A 16,155-nucleotide genomic window follows, 5' to 3' on the forward strand; every position below is an offset into this window, starting at 1 on the left:
GTGTGTCCTTCCAGAAAGGGGGTAAGATGTTTGTGGAGTCTGCAGTTCGATGGGCAGCGTTGGGCGTCCTGCTGCAGGCCGGACTGCAGGCGTCCGCAGAAAGTTGCCCTCCACGGTGCGTGTGTCCAGACGAGGCGACTGAAGTCATCTGCTCCGGCAAACATTTGAACACCATCCCAGAGGGTTTTTCCGGCGATGCAAGGCGTCTGGATTTGTCCTACAACAAGATCAGGACTGTAGGGCGCCGGCAGTTCTCTGGCCTCCCGCAACTTCAAGAACTCGACCTCAGCGAGAATCTAATCTCTATGATTGAGGTGGATGCTTTCCAGGGACTACAGAACCTCAGGACACTTCGGATTAAAAACAATCGACTCAAAATCATTCCTGTCGGGGTTTTTTCTGGCCTGTCCGGTCTACGATTTTTGGATCTGAGCCAGAATGAGATTCTGGTCTTCCTAGACTACACATTCAAAGAAATGGTGAACCTGCAGACGCTTGAGGCAGATGAGAATGACTTGGTGTTCATCTCTCAGCGGGCTTTTGTGGGTTTGCAAAGTCTGCAGGAACTTAACATAGATCGTAGTAATTTGACGTCTATTCCCACCGAGGCGTTGTCTCAGCTTCAGAGCCTGATGCGTCTCCGCATGCTCCGTCTCACAATTTCCACTCTGCCTAACAACGCTTTCCGTCGGCTGCACCGTCTACAAACCCTGATCATGGTCAGTTGGCCAACTCTGGACACGATGGCGAGCAACAGCCTGATTGGACTCAATTTGACTGCTCTGGTCATTAGCAACTGCAACCTCAGTGCTGTACCATACTCAGCACTTCGTCACCTGGTACACCTGCGCTTCCTAGACCTGTCCTATAACCCGATCACTGTTATTCAAAGTAACCTGTTGGGGGATCTCCTTAGACTCCAAGAGTTACATCTTGTCGGGGGTAACTTGCTACGTATAGAACCGGGGGCTTTCAGGGGCCTAACCTACTTTCGCATGCTTAATGTTTCCTCCAATCACCTCACGACTTTAGAGGAGAGCACCTTGCACTCAGTGGGAAACCTTCAGGTGCTCAGACTAGATGGGAATCCCCTAGCTTGCGACTGCCGCTTGCTATGGGTGGTACGTCGGCGATTGCGCCTGAACTTTGGCGGACACCAGCCCACGTGCTCTACCCCCGACACCGTGAGGCAGCGAGAATTCAGAGACTTTTCAGAAAAGGAGCTGCCGAGGTTGTTTACCTGCCGTCCTACCCGTATATTAGATCGTAGGCCGCAGGAGGCCAGGGTGGAGGAGGGCGCCACCGTTCTGTTCTCCTGCAAGGCTGATGGTGATCCAGCTCCATCCTTCACCTGGATCTCGTCCCACAAGACAAAAGTCTCTTCAACGGGAAGAATCAGAGTTTTGCCTAATGGTACTCTGGAAGTCCGGTACGCACAGGTCCATGACAGCGGAACCTATCAGTGCCTCGCAAGCAACGCTGCCGGCAACGACAGCCTGACAGTCGGCCTCTATGTAAAGGCGGTCGCTCAAAACCGAACTATCCCCTTCTTCACCGAGGAAGACTGGCTGGAGCCCCTGGTCCCCCAAGCTACCAATTCCTCAGCCGAAACGGCCAAGCCCTACCCTTTTGACGCCAAAACGCTGATCATCGCCACCACCATGGGCTTCTTGTCTTTCCTCAGCTCGGTGGCCATCTGCTTTGTCTTCATGTTCTTCTGGAGCCAGAGCAAAGGCCAAATCAAGCACACGGCCACCATTGACTTTGTTCCTCGCTCCTCCATGGGCGGGGGAGGAGACGGCGGGGATGGTGGGAGGTTCACCATGAAACTTATTTAAAGCCGACTAAGCAGTTTGGACCTTTAAGGACTCCTCTTTCGGAGTCAGCGAGTTGGGCTATTTACCACTCACCGTAACTCGCGTACTTCATACCGACATGCATTCTGGGTCCACCAAACCTTTTCAAGTGCTCGTCCCGCATTGCAGCGTCTATATTGCCAACACAAGCCGTGGAGCTGAAGAGACCATAGCAGTAAAACATGTTAAGTGGCGGCATACTTGCCAAATCTCACGATTTTCCCCGGGAGACACCCGAATTTCAGTGCCCCTCACGAAAATCTCCCAGGGCAACCATTCTCCCGAATTTCTCCCAATATCCACCCAGACAACAATATTGGGGGCGTGCCTTAAGGCACTGCATTTAGCGTCCTTTCTCACCTGAAACCGTCACCCCTTAACATGTGGACCTGAGTGAGGACAGCCTGTCTTCACGTCCGCTTTTCCTCCATACAAACAGTGTGCCGGTGCAATCACATATCCTCTACGGCTTTTCACACACTCTCACAAGCGAATGTAAGGCATACTTTGTCAACAGCCATACAGGTCACACTGAGGGTGGCCGTATAAAAAACTTTAACACTCTTACAAATATGCGCCACACCAGGGGTCACCAATGTGGTAGCCTGTATGGACCAGATGAGTCGCCCGCGGGCCTGTTTCTAAAAATAGCTCAAATAGCAGCACTTACCAGTGAGCTTATTTATTTACTAGCAAGCTGGTCTCGCTTTGCTCGACATTTTTTACTCTAAGAGAGACAAAACTCAAATAGAATTTGAAATTCCAAGAAAAAAAATTTAAAACTTGGTCTTTTATTTTTTTACTTTGCTTCTTATAACTTACAGAAAGACAGTTTTTGAGAAAAAATACAACCTTAAAAATGATTTTAGGATTTTTAAACACATATACCTTTTTACCTTTTAAATTCCTTCCTCTTCTTTCCTGACAATTTGAATCAATGTCCAAGTAAATTTATCTTTTTTTTATTGTAAAGAATAATCAATACATTTTAATGTAATCCTTCATTTTAGCTTCTGTTTTTTCGACGAAAAATATTTGTGAAATATTTCTTCAAACTTATTATGATTAAAATTTAAAAAATATATTCTGGCAAATCTAGAAAATATTTAGAATCAAATTTAAATCTTATTTCAAAGTCTTTTTAATTTATTTTAAAAATTTGGTTCTGGAAAATCTAGAAGAAATAATGATTTGTCTTTGTTAGAAATAGAGCTTGGTCCAATTTGTTATATTTTCTAACAACATGCAGATTGTATTTTAACATATTTAAAACATGTCATCAAAATTCTAAAATGAATCTTAATCAGTAAAATTTACTAATGGTGTTCCATAAAATATTTTTCAAATTTTTTCAAAAAGATTCAAATTAGCTTGCTTTTCTCTTCTTTTTTTCGGTTGAATTTTGAATGATTAGGAGTCGAAATTGAAGACAAACTATGTTTCAAAATTTGATTTTCATTTTTTCCAGTTTTCTCCTCTTTTAAACCGTTCAATTAAATGTTTATTTCATCATTTATTCTCTACAAAGAAAAACCTTCCGTAAAAAGAAAAAAAATGTACGACTGAATGACAGACAGAAATACCCATTTTTTATATATATAGATTTATTTATTAAAAGTAAATTGAGCAATTTGGCTATTTCTGTTAATTTATTTAAGTGTGTATCAAACTGGTAGCCCTTCGCATAAATCAGTACCCAAGAAGTAGCTCTGGGTTTCAAAAAGGTTGGTGACCCCTGCTCTACGGCTTTTCACACACTGTCACAAGTGAATGCAATGCAAACTTGGTCAACAGCCATACAGGTCACACTGAGGGTGGCCGTATAAACAACTTAAACACTCCTACGAATGTGCGCCACTCTGGGAACTTACACCACACGAGAACGACAAACATATTTCGGCAGAACATCCGCACCGTAACACAACTTTAACACAACAGAACAAATACCCAGAACCCCTTGCAGTTCTTACTCTTCCGGGACGCTACAATATACAACCCCCCTTCAACTACTCCCCAATCCCCTCCTCATCTCCCGAATTCGGAGGTCTCAAGGTTGGCAAGTATGAGTGGCGGCCTCACGGGGGACGTTTGCGAGTCGCACCAAGGACTTCTAGCCTAATGTAAACAAGGAATGACACGTTTTGGTTTCTTTACCGCATCTATAACTTTTTATATCGCATGGAAATACTTCTTTCTTTTGTAGCTGCGCAACACCAGAGAATATGTGCCTCAATAAAGGAGAGTACGCGGATCTTGTAAATATTCAGGTCAAGGACGTGCGTGTGTGAGCGCTGGCTTACTTCTGTCTCTCAGTTACTCCTGACGCGTGGACGCCGCTCAACGCGACGACAGACTGTTTCTATTTCTTTGATTTTGCCAACTTCATTAGCCTACGCACATTTAAGGTGATTAAACGACGCTGTCTCAATCTACCACGTGTGTTTCCTGCGTTCATGTCAGCTCACGGTCAGGTTCAAACACTGATGACATCTATTAAACAAGACAAGAGGCAAAGAATCAAACAGAGACAGAATTAAATTTGGACTCATATTTGAGGAGAGACATGGCCACTGTACTCTCTGTACAGTCCTGCACCACGCTCTGCCCCAAGATCATACTCCTTCTTTATTTGACTCCCCCCCATTCCCACAGCTGATTCCTCGGGGACCTGGGTCGTAGACAGCGTTGCCTTCGGTTCCCGAACAGTTCAAAAAGAGTTCCATAAAATAGTTCAAAGAGAGTAAAATAAAATATTTCAAAAATAATTCCATAAAATAGTTGAAAAAGAGTTTGTAAAAATACTTCAAAAAGAGTTATTTTGGAAGTTGGGCAGATCCCCCCATCTGTCCGCCTGGAAGTCCCAGTGTCATCTTGTCAAGAACACAATGTAATACAAATGTTTTGGTGATAATTTAGAAACAATTATTCTTACACTTACCCAATCGGAATTTAGGTCTGTCCATCTTTCCGTCCATTTCTACCGCTCTAGGTGGTGGGGTGCTGGACCCTATCTCAGCTGCGTTCGGGCAGAAGGCGGGTTACACCCTGGACAAGTCGCCATCTCATCACAGGGCCAACACAGATAGACAGACAATATTTACACTCACATTCACACAGGGAGAGGAGGCTACGCCGGATAGTCGAACCTCGGATTCAGGAGGAACAGTGTGGTTTTCGTCCTGGTCGTGGAACTGTGGACCAGCTCTATACTCTCGGCAGGGTTCTTGAGGGTGCATGGGAGTATGCCCAACCAGTCTACATGTGCTTTGTGGACTTGGAGAAGGCATTCGACCGTGTCCCTCGGGAAGTCTTGTGGGGAGTGCTCAGAGAGTATGGGGTATCGGACTGTCTTATTGTGGCAGTCCGCTCCCTGTACGATCAGTGTCAGAGCTTGGTCCGCATTTCCGGCAGTAAGTCGAACACATTTCCAGTGAGGGTTGGACTTCGCCAAGGCTGTCGTTTGTCACCGATTCTGTTCATAACTTTTATGGACAGAATTTCTAGGCGCAGTCAAGGCGTTGAAGGGTTCCGGTTTGGTTACCGCAGGATTAGGTCTCTGCTTTTTGCAGATGATGTGGTCCTGATGGCTTCATCTGACCGTAATCTTCAGCTCTCACTGGATCGGTTTGAAGCCGAGTGTGAAGCGACCGGAATGAGAATCAGCACCTCCAAGTCCGAGTCCATGGTTCTCGCCCGGAAAAGGGTGAAATGCCATCTCCGGGTTGGGGAGGAGACCCTGCCCCAAGTGGAGGAGTTCAAGTACCTAGGAGTCTTGTTCACGAGTGTGGGAAGAGTGGATCGTGAGATCGACAGGCGGATCGGTGCGGCGTCGTCAGTAATGCGGACGTTGTACCGATCCGTTGTGGTGAAGAAGGAGCTGAGCCGGAAGGCAAAGCTCTCAATTTACCGGTCGATCTACGTTCCCATCCTCACCTATGGTCATGTGCTTTGGGTCATGACCGAAAGGATAAGATCACGGGTACAAGCGGCCAAAATAAGTTTCCTCCGCCGTGTGGCGGGGCTCTCCTTTAGAGATAGGGTGAGAAGCTCTGCCATCCGGGAGGAACTCAAAGTAAAGCCGCTGCTCCTTCACATCGAGAGGAGCCAGATGAGGTGGTTCGGGCATCTGGTCAGGATGCCACCCGAACACCTCCCTAGGGAGGTGTTTAGGGCACGTCCAACCGGTAGGAGGCCACCGGGAAGACCCAGGACACGTTGGGAAGACTATGTCTCCCGGCTGGCCTGGGAATGCCTCGGGATCCCCCGGGAAGAGCTAGATGAAGTGGCTGGGGAGAGGGAAGTCTGGGTTTCCCTGCTTAGGCTGTTGCCCCCGCGACCCGACCTCCAATAAGCGGAAGAAGATGGATGGATGGATGGACATTCACACACTAGGGATCATTTAGTGTTGCCAATCAACCTATCCCCAGGTGCATGTTTTGGAGGTGGGAGGAGCCTATCCCCAGGTGCATGTCTTTGGAGGTGGGAGGAGCCTATCCCCAGGTGCATGTCTTTGGAGGTGGGAGGAGCCTATCCCCAGGTGCATGTCTTTGGAGGTGGGAGGAAGCCGGAGAACCCGGAGGGAACCCACGCAGTCACGGGTAGAACATGCAAACTCCACACAGAAAGATCCCGAGCCCCGGGATTGAACCCAGGACTACTCAGGACCTTCGTTTTATGAGGCACATGCACTAACCCCTGTCGTACCGTGCTGCGAGTTGAGGTCTAATCGTCTTCAAATTAAATCTTTCCGACGGGATCATTCTTTTTGTCAGAGGCAAAGAGCAGCACACGTATTCTTGCGTAACCAAAAGCACTTAATCTGTACTTTGTGTTTCGGTGCACACACAAAAATGGCCTCGTCGCAAGACGACAAAAGCCACGGGGATTACATGAGCACCTGCGCACGCAAGACAGAGTGTAGTTCTGGACCTTTCTATTCTCCTCCAATTGGGACATATTATACATTAAAAAACAATCCTTACCCTATGGGTACCTGGCTTTTCTAAATCTGGGACCTGCATAATAGCATACAATATAATAAAAGTACTGCATTTTCCGGACTATAAGGCACTTAAAATCATTTCGTTTTTCTCGAAACTCGACAGTGCTCCTTTATAACCCGGTGGGCCTAATGTAAGGAATACGTTTGGTTGAGCTTACCCACCTTAAAGCTATTTTATTTGGTACATGGTGCAATGATAAGTGTGACCAGTAGATGGCAGTCAAACAAAAGTGTCAGGTTCAAACACTGATGACATCTATTAAACAGACAAGGAGCAGAGACAGCGTTCAATTTAGCTCATGAGGAGAAAGCATGGAGCTGCACACTTAAGTCACAGTGTCGCCCTACGTTCTAAGGTACAGCTCCCGCGTCCCTCTATTTATTCAGGAGTTCCCCAGTCCACATCACTGAGGGCGTTTCTAAAAGGAGTGGTCACACATATCATGGCATGCCGCTGCGGTACGCGCAATACGTGACGGAATGTGCTGATTTCGCCTTGTCTCTGCTTAATCTGCGTGCTGTCGTCTTATCTCCGTTGAGGTCCTTGAAATCCTAAAACAAAAGATATCATCTGCGGCTGAGGCCACACTTCAGACAAGAAGGCTGTCCTTGCACAGATAGAAAAAGTACAGCTTGAGCACAATAGCAAATAACTATAGCAACTGACTTTAAGCATACTAAAGTTGTGTGATAACTTAATAAGATAAGTGCAGGCTGCTCTATGATGGCAATATGACTCAAGTAAAAACCACCAACATCATAATATTACCGCTGGAATATAAAGACAATTTAACATACACCCATAAACGTGGATGTATATGCAAAAGTTGAATATATTTATCTTAACAGTAATCTATTTATTTATAGCAGCACCTTATTGCTCTTTTATCCTGCACTGCAGTCTGCTTCTCCCTCAGCAGGAGCACCTGGAGGCTCCGCTGCAGTACCGCAGGACACGCCCCCACACGCGCCACGCGCCTCCACAGCCGGAGGCAATCATCAATCAACGTACCTGGTCTTGACGAGAGGCAGTGGCACAAAGACTCACTCCGCAGACTACTCCAAGCCGGAACTTGGCCCTGGTTCAGTAAGCGTCACATCTTTGGAGCCTCACCTGTGTCGCTCTCTTTTGCTCGCTTTGACTCCCTTCCTGCCTCATCCTTATTTGTCCTTGTTGTCTACTGTTCCCACAGTACCGCCTCACCTGCCGATCTTCCCCCTGGACTCTGACCGTGTTCCTCGACCCTCGAGCCCCAGCGCTCGGACCTGGACTTCCGGATGCCTCTCTCCTTCCCCCACGGACCTCTTTTGCTTCGCCCCTCCGGACTTGTTTGCTGCCATAACCGACACGCACTTGCAACAACCTCTGGTAACTTATATTCTGTTCATTTCCACACGTAGCCTTGCATCCACACACATAGCAGCATACACACCCTACGTAATCATCAAACTCAAATAAAACCGCTGAGCTACACCTCCTGCTGTCGTGCCCTCTCCGTCCCCCTTGTCGTACGTAACATAAAAGCAACTTTTCTTACCTTCTGGTACTTGTTGATCTGTATTTGGGATCTGCATGAATCCTGGAAAATTGCGCGAGTCCGCCTTTGGTGTCTGTGCCAACACCGTAATCAATAAGCTTCTACTTTTTGTCTATCTTCTTGTTATCTTCTCCGCTGTTGCCATTTTTATTATAAAGTAGTGTAAAGTTGTTACTTATATCTGTCAGTAAACTCGCCGTGAAAGCGCTAAAACATACCGGTGTAGTGAGTTTACATTATTCACCCAAGGAACTTTCGTTATTAGAGAGATCTAGGTCGGACGGTTTTTCACGGCACACATTTCGGGGGTTGTTTCTTTTCTTACCTTCTGGTACCTGCTGATCTGTATTTGGAATCTGCATGAATCCTGAAAAATTGCGTGAGTCCGCCTTTCTAGTCCGTGCTGACCCCGTAGTCGATAAGCTTCTTCTTTTTCTCTATCTTCTTGTTATCGTCTCTGCTGTTGCCATTTCTAATACAAAGTAGTGTAAAGTTCTTACTTATATCTGTCAGTAAACTCGCTGTGAAATCGTTAAAACATACCGGTGTAGTGAGTTTACATTATTCACCCAAGGAACTTTTGTTATTAGAGAGTTCCAGGTCGGACGGTTTTTCACAAGACATATTTCGGGTGTTGTTTCTTTTCTTACCTTCTGGTACCTGCTGATCTGTATTTGGGATCTGCATGAATCCTGAAAAATTGCGCGAATTCGCCTTTGTAGTCTGTGCCGACACAGTAGTCGATAAGCTTCTTCTTTTTCTCTATCTTCTTGTTATCTTCTCTGCTGTTGCCATTTCTAATATAAAGTAGTGTAAAGTTCTTACTTATATCTGTCAGTAAACTCGCCATGAAAGCGCTAAAACATACCGGTGTAATGAGATTACATTATTCACCCAAGGAACTTTCGTTATTAGAGAGTTCCAGGTCGGACGGTTTTTCACAGGACACATTTCGGGTGTTGTTGATCCGGGATGGGGAGACGTTGCTCCGTTATTGATTGAAGTCTGAATGTTATTAAAACAGTTAGCGCCATTTTTTGACACTTCTTTCAACCTGTTTGAGAGCATCCCGGACTATAAACCGCTACTTTGACCAAATAAGATCTTCTATAGTGTAGATTGAACCTACAACATTTGGAGGTGGTTCAATGGTGCGTTCAAGGACCTCTGAAATGAGTAAAAGTCCCCCCCGGAAGTAATAGATAACAATATATTTTATTTGCAACACACTTTTCACTTAAATTAGTCTTTACGTTAGAAAGTACAAACCAATATTTAAAACAATAAAGTTTAGCCATTAAAACAGATCAAATACGAAATAAAACCATATCAGAGAAGAATAAGATACATAAAAATATTTAAAAATATTTTTGATTTATTTGAGGTATTTAAACAAAAACAAGGATTTCTGTGTGCTTACGTACTTTTTGAGCACATACAACAATATTGCAATTATGGTAATTCTTCTAAATTAGGTCACTATAACTTTAACAATAACCACAATAACGTCCTTAACACCAACACTTGGCCATCACTCCAGCAGCACTGAGAGCAGACTCTGACAAACTGCATTTCCGTAATCTCGTGATTTTCAATGGCAACAAAAAAAAATGTAAAAATGTGATAAAAAACAAAAAAAAGATATAACAACTGGACAAACGTTATCACAATTTAAAAGTAATGAAAATAAAAAATAAAATATTTTTTGTTATTAAAAACAATTAGTATTTATAAACGCACACAAAAGTACCAAATATTAGTATCTATACCCTGAAACCGGGAATTGGTACCGTATCAAATGTGACAGGTATCCATCTTTAAATACGGGAGGCAATTACAATGTTAAGGCAAGGGATTTAATCATTTTGCAATGCAGTCTGCTGAAAAGGATGGAAAGTGCCACCCTGCATTGCGACTGACGCTGTGGTCAATGTTGGAATTGCAACAAAAAAGCATTTCAAGTGGATAGTGCGCAACCCCCAATCTGTCACGTTTCATGTGTCAGGTAAACTGTGACGAACGAGGCCATATGAATCCCCTTCCTGCTGGCATGAACTGGAAGTGAAGCGTCCAAAACCAATTTTTTTTTTAATCGTTAAAAAAATTTTTTAAAACATTCACAATTTAAAAAGGAAAACGATGAAAATATTCATAATAATAATAATATAAATACAAATAATATGTCTCTGAGGAAGACAGAACGTTATTTAATATTTCTACCGCCAAAAAAGTATATTGTGCATTTCTTTGTTTTATTGAATTGTCAAATAAAACTTGGAAAAACTATTTTGGTGAGTGTACAAGTACTTTTGAGCGCATTCCACAAATAATGCTGTTACCGAGATTTGACATTTTTTTAAACTCCTTTTTAAACTCCTTAAAAATGTTACAGCTATTTCTAATAATATAGTTCTAACCAGGCTTGTACGGTATCGGTACTAATAAAATACAGCGGTACTAAGGGATTAAAAATGGTAATCGAAAATACCGGTACTTTTTTTTTTTTTTTCATGCCCAATGCTGTGAGTCAACATCAGCACACACACAGACCACTTGCAAGCAGATACAGTGAGGAAACAGAAGGGGGAGAATGCACGATAAAACTAATGATAAAATAGCAAATTCTTTGACTCGTATTATGTTCAACATATGGTGAATGTTTATATTCAACTTGGAGTAAGCGAACCACCAGGTTTAAGCAAATAAGGGTTGAGTCCATAATACAATGAAGGAGCCTTAGTTGGACATTCGCATATGGACTGGCAATGAAGTCAGACTTCAGAATGCAAAAGTGATAGCTCTATCCTGGAGGAGAGACTCCACGTCTATCTTCAAGTCCTCTTGCAAGTTACGACATATAGAGGTTGTTTTCCGGTCACTTACACACACACCCAGGGAGAGAAAGAAGGAATAAAAGAAGGTGGTTCGGCTCCTCCAAGTTAGGAGTACCTCATAGTCCTGCAGTCCTGTATAATGACGCTCGCTTGTAATAAAGCAACTTTTTGTTCAGCAAAGCGTCTCCGATGTCTCCTTTGCCGTGTAGCCCTCCTGCTCGGGAGGGGGGTAACAAGACCAGAAATACACATCCCAAGAAACACTGAAGTGCCGCTCTTTGAGCACTGATTTAAAACATATATATCTATTAGCTCAAAGACTTTCTGTTAAAATAAAGTCAATAATGACATGATTTGCAGTGCCCTTTATTTTGAAAATATATCAAAAAGTATGGAATTACATTTTGGTACTGGTACCAAAATATTGGGCATCGGGACAACCCTTTTTCTAACTTATATCTGTCAGTCGCTAAAAACTACAACAAAGAAGGTATAGAAGTAAATAAGACCGCCCACAAAATGCCGCTTTCTAAAGAGACGGTCAGAAATCGGCTTGAATGCAACATTTTGAACGCCATCCGAGGTCGGGTCGCGGGGTCAGCAGACTTCCCTCTCCCCAGCCACTTCGTTCAGCTCCTGCCAGAGGATTCCGAGGCGTTCTCAGGCCAGCCGGGAGACATAGTCTTCCCAACGTGTTCTGGGTCTTCCCCGTGGCCTCCTACCGGTCGGACGTGCATTAAACACCTCCCTAGGGAGGCGTTTGGGCGGCATTCTGACCAGGTTCCCGAACCACCTCATCTGGCTCCTCTCCATCTGGAGGAGCAGCGGCTTGACTCCGAGCTCCTCCCGGATGACAGAGCTTCTCAACCGATCTCTAAGGGAGACACCCGCCACCCGGCTGAGGAAACTCAATTCGGCCGCCTGTACCCGTGATCTTGTCCTTTTGGTCAAAACCCAAAGCTCGTGACCATAGGTGAGGTTGAGAACGTAGATCAACTCTTCTCCATGTGGAGGAGCAGCGGCTTTACTTTGAGCTCCTCTCGGATTACAGAGCGTCTCAACCAATCTCTGAGGGACATCCCCGCCACCCGGCGCAGGAAACTAATTTTGGCCGCTTGGACCTGTGATCTTGTCGTTTCGGTCATAAGTCAAAGCACATGACCATAGGTTGGGGTGGGAACATAGATCAACTCCTCTCCATGTGGAGGAGCAGCGGCTTTACTTTGAGATCCTTCTGGATTACAGAGCATCTCAATTGATCTCTAAGGTAGAGCCTCGCCACCCGGCTGAGGAAACTCATTTCGGCTGATTGTACCAGTGATCTTGTCTCTTCGGTCATAACCCAAAGTTCATGACCATAGGTGAGGATGGGAACGTAGATCAACTCCTCTCCATGTGGAGGAGCAGCGGCTTTACTTTGAGCTCCTCCCGGTTTACAGAGCGTCTCAACCAATCTCTAAGGGACATCCCCGCGACCCCGCGCAAGAAACTAATTTCGGCTGCTTGGACCTGTTATATTGTCCTTTCGGTCATAAGTCAAAACTCATGACCATAGGTGGGGTTGGGAACATAGATCAACTCCTCTCCATGTGGAGGAGCAGCGGCTTTACTTTGAGATCCTCCCGGATTACAGAGCATCTCAACCGATCTCTAAGGTAGAGACCCGCCACCCGGCTGAGGAAACTAATTTCGGGCGATTGTACCAATGATCTTGTCCCTTCGGTCATAACCCAAAGTTCATGACCATAGGTGAAGATGGGAACGTAGATCAACTCCTCTCCATGTGGAGGAGCAGCGGCTTACTTTGAGTCCCTCCCGGATGGCAGAGCTCCTCCACCTATCTCTTGGGTAGAGTCCCGCCATCCGGCGGAGGAAATTAATATCAGCCGCTTGTACCCGTGATCTTGTCCTTTCAGTCATAACCCAAAGCTCATGACCATAGGTGAGAATGGGAACGTAGATCGACCGGTGAATTGAGAGTTTTGCCGTCCAGCTCAGCTCCTTCTTCACCACGTTGGATCGATACAGCGTCCACGTTACTGAAAACGCTGCGCCGATCTCACGAACCACTCCCCCCTCACTCGTGAGCAAGACTCCCAGGTACTTGAACTCCTCCACTTGGGACAGGGTCCCCTCCCCATCCCGAAGATGGCACTCCACCTTTTTCCGGGCGAGAACCACGGTCTCGAAATTAAAGGTCGCTTCTTACTCGGCTGCGAACCGACCCAGTGAGAGCTGAAGATCCTAGCCGGATGAAGCCATCAGGACCACATCATCTGCAAAAAAGAAGAGACCTAATCCTGCAGCCACCAAACCTGATCCCTTCAACGCCCTGACTCTGCCTAGAAATTCTGTCCGTAAAAGTTATGAACAGAGTCGGGTCCGACTTACTGCCGGCAAAAACGAACCGCCGTCACATGTTATGTTAGACCACAAGAAAGTGTTTGACATGTAGAAAATAATCATAATTTGACCTTTTAAAGCCCACTAAGACGGATTGAGCGGACAGAGTTGCTGGACATAACCCAGAAAAAGGAAAAAAACACATAATCACGTGTGTGAGCGCAGCTTTAAACCCTTTTGGATTACCTCTGCATGTCTCAATCTGTTATATAGGTCTGTCTGGCAGCCCCGCCTGGCCCTGGCATAATCTATTTTCATACTTCCTCTCGTTCCCATTGGACCCTGCGCCCAGGGGGTGGATTAAAGGGGCCTCGGAAAGCCCCGCGCCCCCCTGCGGTGGGAAAGCACATGACGTTACGGCATGCGCGTGCCTCTGTCAGGTGGTTCTCAGGCTTCTCTACAGCACGATGACCCAAATTACAAGGAGATGGCCACGGGCCCAGCAAACATCCTCGTAGACCACAAAAAGCTGGAAGAACCGGGGGCCGCTCGTAAACACTGAAGCGTAACATTTCATACGTTTTGCTGAACAGACCATCTTCAAATTGAGTCACTTAAAATAAAATCAAAATTTAATTAAATTGAATGGAAAAAATAAAAATTAGTCAAATAAAATCAAAAATAAATGTAACTAAATGAAGCAATAAAGTAGTGAATGGGTCCGGTTGTGTCCTGCAAAACTAATAATAACGCAACCAGGTTGTCATAAATCGGCAGCCTCGAATTATGACCAGAAAGTGAAGCTTAGCAGACCCATTGCGGAGAAAAGTGAACTGAAGGGAACGTCTACCCTGTGCTCCGCTACTATAGTCTGCACCGGAGCCGAACAGCAGGACAGCTGGAACAACGACATTATTACCTGTCACTCTTTATAACTGCTCCCGAAGTAATTGCTTGCTCCAATGCTGAATCTGAACTGAAATCCTGGAATTTTATTTTTTTTTAATTGTTGAAGTAGAGCACACAATTTCCAAACAGGCTGAATATTTGGAAGTTGGAACAGTTTGAATCAGAGGAAAAATGTGCGAAATGTGGAACTTTGAAGAATGTCCCATCGATTTCCCAAAAATTGGGAAATTTTTGTAAAAGCGGGAATTTTTGGGAAAACGTGAATGGTTTAAAAAGTTGGTGTTGGAATTGTTCAAATCGGTCGAGAAATATTGAAGTAGTCACGTGTTGAATTGAGAAATGGTATTACTGAATTCCTGGATTTTCAAAGAAAAACAAGAATTTTCCAGTTAAAAAAACAAACTTCGGTTTTTGCCCTAAATAAAAGGAATGTTTTGAGAGTAGAACGGTTGGAATGCGTTAAAAAATGTGGGAGGAGTAGTCGCCAGAATAAAGGGTGGAAATAGGGTTTTGGAAAACCAGGAGTTCTGGAAAATCCTGGAAGTTTTTCGAATTTGGAATAAAGGGTAGTTTGCATCTCCAGAATGTTGAAGGTGGAATGGTTTGAATTGGTTGAAAAATGTGGAAACGATGGAAGTTTGAAAAATGGCCAATTCATTTTGAATGGGGAAAATGTCCCGGAAAACCTGAAAAAAAAATTTTTGAATTTTTTTTACATTTTTTGAAATAGAGCACACCATTCCCAAACAGACTGAATATTTTGAAGTTGGAACAGTTTAAATCACATGAAAAATGTGGTAAATGTGGAACTTTGAAGAATGTCCCATTGCTTTCCCCAAAAATTTGAAAATACTTGTAAAAGCGGGACATTTTTTGAAAAGGGTAAAAAACTTAAATGGTCTGAATGAGTTAAAATGGTTGATGTTGGAATTGTTCAAATCTTTTGAGAAATGTTGACGTACGAACAAGTTGAATTGAGAAATGGCATCATGAAATTCCTGGAATTTCCCTCCCCAAAAACAGGAATTTTTCCAGTTAAAAAAGCAACTTTGTTGTTTGTCCTAAATAAGAGGAAGGGTGGAAACAGGGGTTTGGAAAACCAGGAATTCGGAAAAATCATGGAGTTTTTTTGAACTTGGAAAAAAGGTTAGCTTGAATTTCCAGAAAGGCGAAATGTGTTAAAGAATGGTTTGAATCCGTTGAAAGAGTGTGGAAAGGGTTGAAGTATGAAAAATGGCCAATTAATTTTGAAAGGGGGCAAAAGACCCGGAGAAAAACTGGAATAATACAAAAAATAAAAAACCTCACAAAAACGTCTGATTGAAAGCTAAAAACATTATGACAGACCGCCTGAAAAAACAGAAAGGATTTTAAAAATATTTTTTTACTGAATGACACACCCAGAATGTACATAAAAAATTAAAAATATGGGATTTATAATATTAACTATGAATGATAAAACACTAAATATTGACAACATTATAATGTCACCCCCCCTCTACATCGACATATTTTACAATCACACATTTGCAATATTAACTATGAAGGATAAAACACTGAATATTGACAACATATGAACGTCACACCCACCCCTCCCCCCTTTACATAGACATATTTTACCGCAATATTGAACTCTAAGGGCGAGCACATGATGCATTTTAAAACATATGTGT

General features: G+C 44.2%; 1 protein-coding gene across 1 annotated transcript in view; it reads left to right on the forward strand.

Annotated features, from left to right (window-relative positions):
* The window catches only part of LOC133561809 (leucine-rich repeat and immunoglobulin-like domain-containing nogo receptor-interacting protein 1), a 43,962-nt gene extending 32,552 nt beyond the window's left edge, over positions 1–11,410 (forward strand). Inside the window, exons 3-4 of the mRNA XM_061915379.1 lie at positions 15–7,945; positions 8,052–11,410. Coding sequence (XP_061771363.1) covers positions 27–1,838 — 1,812 coding nt within the window. The 5' untranslated portion in view covers positions 15–26 and the 3' untranslated portion in view covers positions 1,839–7,945; positions 8,052–11,410. The remainder of the gene's footprint in view (positions 1–14; positions 7,946–8,051) is intronic.
* The last annotated feature ends 4,745 nt before the right edge of the window (positions 11,411–16,155 follow it).

The sequence above is a fragment of the Nerophis ophidion genome, linkage group LG11 (assembly GCF_033978795.1).
Source record: "Nerophis ophidion isolate RoL-2023_Sa linkage group LG11, RoL_Noph_v1.0, whole genome shotgun sequence".
Classification (NCBI taxonomy): Eukaryota; Metazoa; Chordata; class Actinopteri; order Syngnathiformes; family Syngnathidae; genus Nerophis; species Nerophis ophidion.